This window comes from Arachis ipaensis, chromosome B06 (assembly GCF_000816755.2).
Source record: "Arachis ipaensis cultivar K30076 chromosome B06, Araip1.1, whole genome shotgun sequence".
Classification (NCBI taxonomy): Eukaryota; Viridiplantae; Streptophyta; class Magnoliopsida; order Fabales; family Fabaceae; genus Arachis; species Arachis ipaensis.
In genome coordinates, this window is record NC_029790.2 from 37,033 (window position 1) to 44,510 (window position 7,478).

Consider the following 7,478-nt stretch of genomic DNA (forward strand, 5'->3'; position numbering starts at 1 on the left):
AGAAGACTTTCTATCTTTCTCTTTTTTTGCAATCTATTTGATGTCTTCGTTTCATATACTGTTTAGTTGGTGTCTTTATACATTAGGCAGCATTTGGCTTCAAAGACACAGACACAGAGACATGACACATTAGAACATGTCCTATGTTTATTTGTTGAGATGTAAATCTTTGATAGATACGTTAGTACACAAGTATACACAAAATACATGTATTCAGTGTACTTCTAAAATAATGAGATACAGAGGCACAATTAATTAGACACAATTTTTTACTCATTTATCTTTTATTAATTTTTTAATCCTAATTTTTTGTTCTCTTTCTCCTTCTCCATCCACTGTAACTGCTCTCCTTTGTAACGACCCAACTTCTAACCTGTCATGACCAAGACTAGTAGTCAGGCGCTACTATTTAGCTGACTTTAAATACTTTAGACCATACATTAAGTGTATACATATGAGCCTGTAACGCTAGTCGAGAATCGTGTATCTAGTCGCGCATATTGAAATAATTGTAAATTAAGTAGTTAATACAAGAAACGGAAAAGCATAGCATAGCATACTCATATCATACATGAAACGCCCGGAGGCTTAATTTATCACAAAACACAAGTTTACACTTAATTACTTACTATATTATGTACATACTCCATCTTTAATGCTTACAGGCCCCGACTCACAAGAGCCACCTTAGACTGGGATCCGATCTACATTATTAAATAAATAAAAAGAACTAGCCCTCTAAAAAGACTATTCAAGAGCGAGGGCAAGGACCACTATTATAAAGACTACTATCATTACTACTACTGCTGCTGCCGTTGATACTGGGTCATCAAAAACTGCTGTCACAATACGCTGAAGCGAGAGAATCACTCTGACGCGCCGGTGATGTTGCTGCTGCTTGCATCCTTTGTGGAGTCCTCTTCCCCGGTCCCAAAAGAGCTAGAGTACAGATCCGCTATCATCTGATCAATCCACGCCTCTGAGCTAAACTCGGTTGAAGGTGCAGAACCAGAGCTTTCAGGAACCCCTGGCCCGTCGAATCCTAGCTCAGCTATAGGGGATGGTGGTGGAGCGTCGGGCATAGGTATGTCAGGAACTACTTGATCCTCTTCGGGGTTGAACCATGGTGGATACTCAGGTATGTCAATAATCGGAGACTCCAGTATTGGCTCTGCCATATTCAGAGGGTAAGGCGGAAAATGATACTAGCCTCTGCCGGGGTGAAGCTCGGATAAGAGTGTATCATAAGGCATGTCAGGGTCAAACTCCTGGCTGAGTAGAGGTGCGTGTACGCGGACTACCCCAAAACACCGCGCTCCTCATCGCAGGGTCCACCTATCTGCCGAACGCTGGGTACTCAAAGAAGATCACGCCAGTCCCCATCTGCGAACATAGAAAAAAGGGGTGAGAACCTAAGGTTCCCAGTAGGGTCTTATACGAAAAACCTAAAGGGATCCGCAGCCTAAGTCTAATCGTTTATAAGGTTACAACAGTAATCAATCATACAAACAGATATAATCACAAGTATAAAACAGTATAACAGTCACATATACAAATAAGCAGACACAAGCAAGGAAATGCAGCAACCAAGAATGATGCATGTCTAGTCCTACGGAGGTCATGAGCTCATGCGTCGATTGGCTACCCGCAGCCCGACGTTACCCGGCCCAAGTCCGGATATGGCTACTCCACTGGGTCAGTCGCGCACGGTGCCCGTAATACAATCGCGGCGCTAATAAAGAATGACCCAAAAATATAAGGTGCTCCCAGTGAGTAGCAGTCCATATGGCGGGCGTCCCCACGTTCATATAGTCTCTGGCCAGGCGGGATGGAAGTCTGCTCTGCCAAGTACTTCTCAGCACTTTGGGGTTTACAGTTTCTTCTTTCGCGGCACATCTCAGCAGAATTTCTTTCTAAGGGACATATCCTCCCTTCTTTTATAAAAAACTTGTGCTTGGATCTTTCTAAAAATATCTCAACCTTGTCACATTTTACCATTTTGCCCTTTTATTTAACTTTTCTTTTTACCGTTTTCATTAGGTTTTTAATGATGCTTTCACCCCTAATGTTACTATTTTACCATTGTATTTTCATATTTTTTATAATATACCTTTTTCCCTTGATTAAGTTAATTATTCATTTTTAATTTGACTTTATGCCTGAAATTACTAATATGCCCCTAAGTGCTCTACTTTTACTGTTTAACCTTATTTAGCATCAAAATTTTACCGGATTAATCTTAATAGTTGCCTATGATTAAAATTATTTCTAATATTTTTATTAAATACTAATTTTCACTATAAAGGACCTAAAACCAAATTTACCCTTTATTAATTTATTTACTTATTCTAATTACCGCTTTTTACCGTTTTACTTCTAACTTTTACTAAAACTTTTATTTAGGCCCGAAACTTTTTTATCATTATAATTTCGACTCAAATAATTTATATAATGACTATTTTATCCCTGATGACACTAAATTCAGAATTTTACTTATTTTTTATTTAAATTACATTTTTAACTCTCTTTTTACCCAAAAATGACCATAACACCATTTTTACCTTTCTTCCTTTGTTCCATAGGATTAAAAATATTTTTATAACTACTTTTTAATGCTTTTCTATCATAGTTTTTGTGCTTTTAGTGACTAAAATTTCAGAGGCGCAGCTTTTATGTTTTTCTTCACTTTTTGTGACGTTTAAAGCTTGAAAGTTAAACCCCAAGTGCTTCTATGTTTCCGGCTATTTTCACACAAAATCCAGAGGTAATATAATAGTATTTTACACATATTTATCAAGCCAAAACAGTGGTAACTCATAAAATTTTCAAAAATTTAAAACAAGCACAAATTCACCATAAAGTGGCTCATATAAGCACCGAAAACAAGCACAATCATACTCTAACTAATCCTAACCCTTACCTCTTATGTAATTTAGTTGGTAAACCTTTCTCACACTAGAAAACAAGTATATAAGGGCAGAACACAGCTGGTGGTGGTGAGTTTCATTTTTGGGCCTAAAGTGTCGCAAGACGTCGAAATTCAACCACTGTGAGCTCGAAACTCCTTAACTTCTTAGGCGTGCTCCATGGGTGCTTCAAGAGGAGTTCTCTATACATAGAGGAGAGTAAAGATTCATTATGGTTACTGTTTCTTTTTTTTAAAGGAGAAAGAACAAGAGTTTACCTAGCCAAATTTGGTATAAACGCGAAGATTGGCAAAAACGGACAAGAGTTTGTGCTTGTATGATTTGAATCCTTGAAAAATACTTAAAGAATAGTGAATTAATGGTGATAGAAGGGGCTGAATGCAGGTAGTATGTGCAGAATTTTTTCTGTTCCTGCTCTCTCACTTACGGTTCTTATCTCTCTCTTTATGGTAAAATGTTATTAAATTTTTGCTTGGTAATTTTCTTATTTAAAAAATCTGAAGTCTAATATAATTAAATGTGGTAAAAGAAGGCTAGAAAAATTAGAGAGAAATGGGCTGATAGCAAGAGAGAAGGGACGTGATTTTGAGGAAACACAGTCAGCGTCATAATGACATGTTTATCTGCAGTTAACTGCGGTTAATTACTTGTGGTTGAAAACACAGCAGAGAGGGATGAGGGGTTGAGATAATCTCGGCCCAGAGGCTAAGAGAGTGGGGCCGAGTTACTAGGGTAGCAAGCAAAAGGATTCGGGGCCTCTAGGAGTCATTTGCAGAATACTAGGCAGAAATTTGTTTCGGATAACTTTTACCGGCAGTAAAAGAATTAGTGGCTAATAACTACTCTTAAAGAAGTAAATCATGAAGAGATAGCTAACATAAATCTAGAAACACATTTACTTGAGTAGAAATTATTTTTACCACTGATTCTGAGGTTTTCGGTTACTAGAATTTTTTTCGGTACACGCACAATCGTCACTAAAAGCGTTTTTGGTGTGGTAACTAAGCCAATGGTAAGATAGTATTTAATATATGTTAGTCAAATTTGACTTAGAGGGATTAATTACCCTCATAAAGCCAAGTTTGACCTCGTAACTCTCTTTTTCTTTCTAATTTTCGTTTTTTTTCAACCAGAAAAGTCTATTTACTAAAAACCTGGTTCTTACATTCTGCCCTCCTTAAAGAAAATTTTGCTCTCAAAATTTAGTCACCTGAGAATAACTGTGGGTAATCCGTCACTGTGCTCTCTAACTCCCAGGTGTGTTCTTCCATGCCATCTCGTCCCCAAGCAACTTTTACTAAAGGAACCTCCTTGCCTCTCAGCTGTTTGATACTCCGGTCGACTATTTGTACGGGTGGTACTCGAAACATCAAGTTATCCCGTAACTGTACTGTTTCAGGTTTTAGGACATGACTTTCATTAGGATTATATTCTCTAAGCTGGAAAATGTGGAATACATCATGAAGTTTGGATAGATAAGGGGGAAGAGCTATTTGGTTGGCTACTGATCCCACTCTTTTTAGAATCTGAAAAGGACCTATGAACCTAGGGCTTAGTTTCTTGGTCTTAAGACTACGACCCACTCCGGTGGTTGGTGTTACTTTAAGAAAAATATGATCACCCTCACTAAACTCTAAAGCTTTCCTTCTCCTGTCGGCATAGCTCTTCTGTCGGCTCTGAGCCGTCAGAATTTTCTCGCAAATTCTCTTAATTTGATATGTTGTCTCCTGAACTAACTCTGGTCCCAGCATACTGGATTCTTTCCCTTCATACCAGTATAGTGGTGATTGGCATTTGCAACCGTAGAGTGCTTCGTATGGTGCCATCCCGATACTTGCATGGAAACTGTTGTTGTAGGAAAATTCTACAAGCGGCAGGTAACTTTCCCAACTTTCCTTCTGGTCTAGTGCACATGCTCGTAACATATCTTTCAGTGTTTGAATAGTCCTTTCTGACTGGCCATCCATTTGAGGATGATAAACTGTACTCTTGTGCAGACGCGTTCCGAATGCTTTCTGAAAAACTCCCCAAAATCGTGAAGTGAATCTCGGGTCTCTATCTGACACAATACTGGATGGTACCCCGTGTAACCTGACTATTTCCCGAATATAAAGTTGTGCAAGCCTTTCCATTGAATAGTCCATTCGGATTGGTAAAAAGTGAGCAAACTTGGTCAGTCTATCCACAATTACCCAGATGGCGTCATTTTCGGATGTGGTTCTTGGCAGTCTTGAAACAAAGTCCATGGTAATCGTCTCCCATTTTCACTGTGGCACTTCTAGAGGCTGAAGAGTTCCTGACAGCTTCTGGTGCTCAAACTTACCCTTTTGACACGTGAGACACTTCGAAACAAAGGTAGCTATATCTTTCTTCGTTCCAGGCCACCAGAACATCTGGCTTAAATCCTGGTACATCTTAGTGATACCTGGGTGGATCGAAAATCTTCCATGATGTGCCTCCCTTAATATTTCCTATCGCAGATTATTGGATTCTGGCACACATATTTTACCCTTGAATCGCCATAGTCCTTCTGCATCCCGTCTTACTTCTCTCTGTTGGTCCTTGTCGACACATGACAAAAGCCTGGTCATCTCTGATTCTTGAGCTTTCTCTCGTCGGATTGCCATCTTAAAGTCATGAGTTAACTGCATCTGTGACAAACACGTTCCCCGTGAAGTCTCTTTTATTCCCAAGTTGAGTCCTTCAAAGGCCGTCCTTAATTATCCATCCTTAATTTTCATCCAGGAGAGACTTGCATTCTTCCTGCTAAGGGCGTCCGCGACCACATTTGCCTTTCCGGGATGATAATTTAGTTTAAAGTCGTAGTCCTTTAAGAATTTCATCCATCTCCTTTGCCTCATGTTGAGTTCCTTTTGGTAAAAAATGTACTTCAAGCTCTTGTAGTCAGAGAAAATCTTGAACTTTACTCCATACAAGTGATGCCTCTAGATTTTGAGAGCAAATACTATAGCTGCCAACTCTAGGTCGTGAGTTGGATAGTTCTGCTCGTGAGGTCTGAGCTGCCTTGATGCATAGGCTACCATGTTCCTATTTTGCATCAGTACACACCCTAAGCCTTTAAGTGAAGCATCGCAGAAAACCTTAAATGGTCCTTCGGGATCTGGCAGAATTAACAACGGTGCTGTCGTCAACCTTTCCTTGAGCGTCTTGAAGCTTTCTTCACACTCATTCGTCCAAACAAAAGGTACTTCCTTTCTAGTGAGTTGAGTTAGTGGTAAAGCCAATTGTGAAAATCCTTTAATGAACCTCTGGCAATATCCAGCTAGTCCGAGGAAACTTCGAATCTCGGTGACTGTCTTAGGTTGCTCCCATTCTAAAACTACTTCTATCTTAGCAGGATCTACTCCTATACCTCCATTTGATACTACATGTCCTAGAAACTTAACTTCTTTCGCCCAAAACTCACACTTAGAGAGTTTGGCATACGGTTTCTTTTCCTTCAGAATTTGTAATACCATTCTCAGGTGTTCCTCGTGCTCTTTCTCTGTCCTTGAGTAAATCAGAATATCATCGATGAACATTACTACAAACTTGTTCAGGTACGGGTGGAAGATTCTAAATGTTACAAAATCAAAAGAAGAAGGAGGAGAAACACGACGATGAAGATGAAACACGCGAAGAAAAATGAGGAAAAACACAAAGAAAAAAGGAGAAGACGAAGGAAAAAGAGGAAGAGGAGAAGAAACGCGAAAAAAAAAATGACAGTTGTGGTTTTTATCGAGGAAGAAGAAGAGTTATTCATAATGGTGAAAGAGCGCTTTGGAAACGTGATGCACGTGTTAACACATTTTTGTGGGTGAGCGTAACTTTTGTTGGGTTTGGCCCAACTTGTAAAACTTGTAAGTCAAAAAGACTTGTATATGTAGCATAAATGTAAAATAAAAATAATTTTAAGTATATACAATTATTATATATTAACCAATATGGGTTGAATTCCGCTTTATCCAAAAGGTTTTTGGACTCGCTCACAGAAAAATATAAATTAATTAAAAAAAAATTCTGTTAGGGAGCCAATGGAATATTTGTATAATGTGTACAATGGATTATGAGTTAAAAAATGAACATCACCATACTATCCGGAATAACCATTCGGGTACCAGGGATAATAAACATCTCATGTCATGAAACCACTCATCCTAAAAGTTTAAGTTGATTTTGGGATTCACCAAGGATGAGCTCTAATACCATGTCATGAAACCACTCATCCCAAAAGTTTAAACTGATAGGAAAATGTAACACTAATGGTTATACCTCTAATACTGAATCGGACATCCATAAACCTCCATTGTACACACTGTACAGATATTCCATTGGCTCCCTATACTTCCTCTTAAAAAAATAGTTAACTTTTATATTTTATTGAATCCAAAATAATAAAAAAAAGGTTATAAGAACTGGTTCTTAAATCATTTTCTCTCTCTCTTTTTTAATTTTATAACATATTATTTTATTATATATAACATAAATCATTATATATGTTAGTACTAATTATAAAAAATTATTTATGAACAATATATTTTTATAATAAAA

The 7,478-nt window shown here is 38.1% G+C and overlaps 1 protein-coding gene across 1 annotated transcript; it reads right to left on the reverse strand.

Moving 5' to 3' along the window:
• Positions 5,873-6,469, reverse strand: LOC107646239 (uncharacterized mitochondrial protein AtMg00860-like). The gene has a single exon (XM_016350437.1). It carries the CDS (start codon positions 6,467-6,469, stop codon positions 5,873-5,875), a length of 597 nt encoding a protein of 198 aa, XP_016205923.1.

Bases quoted from the DNA above. Each gene is read 5' to 3' on its own strand.
- LOC107646239 (XM_016350437.1), bottom strand. From the start codon at position 6,469: ATGTTCATCGATGATATTCTGATTTACTCAAGGACAGAGAAAGAGCAC.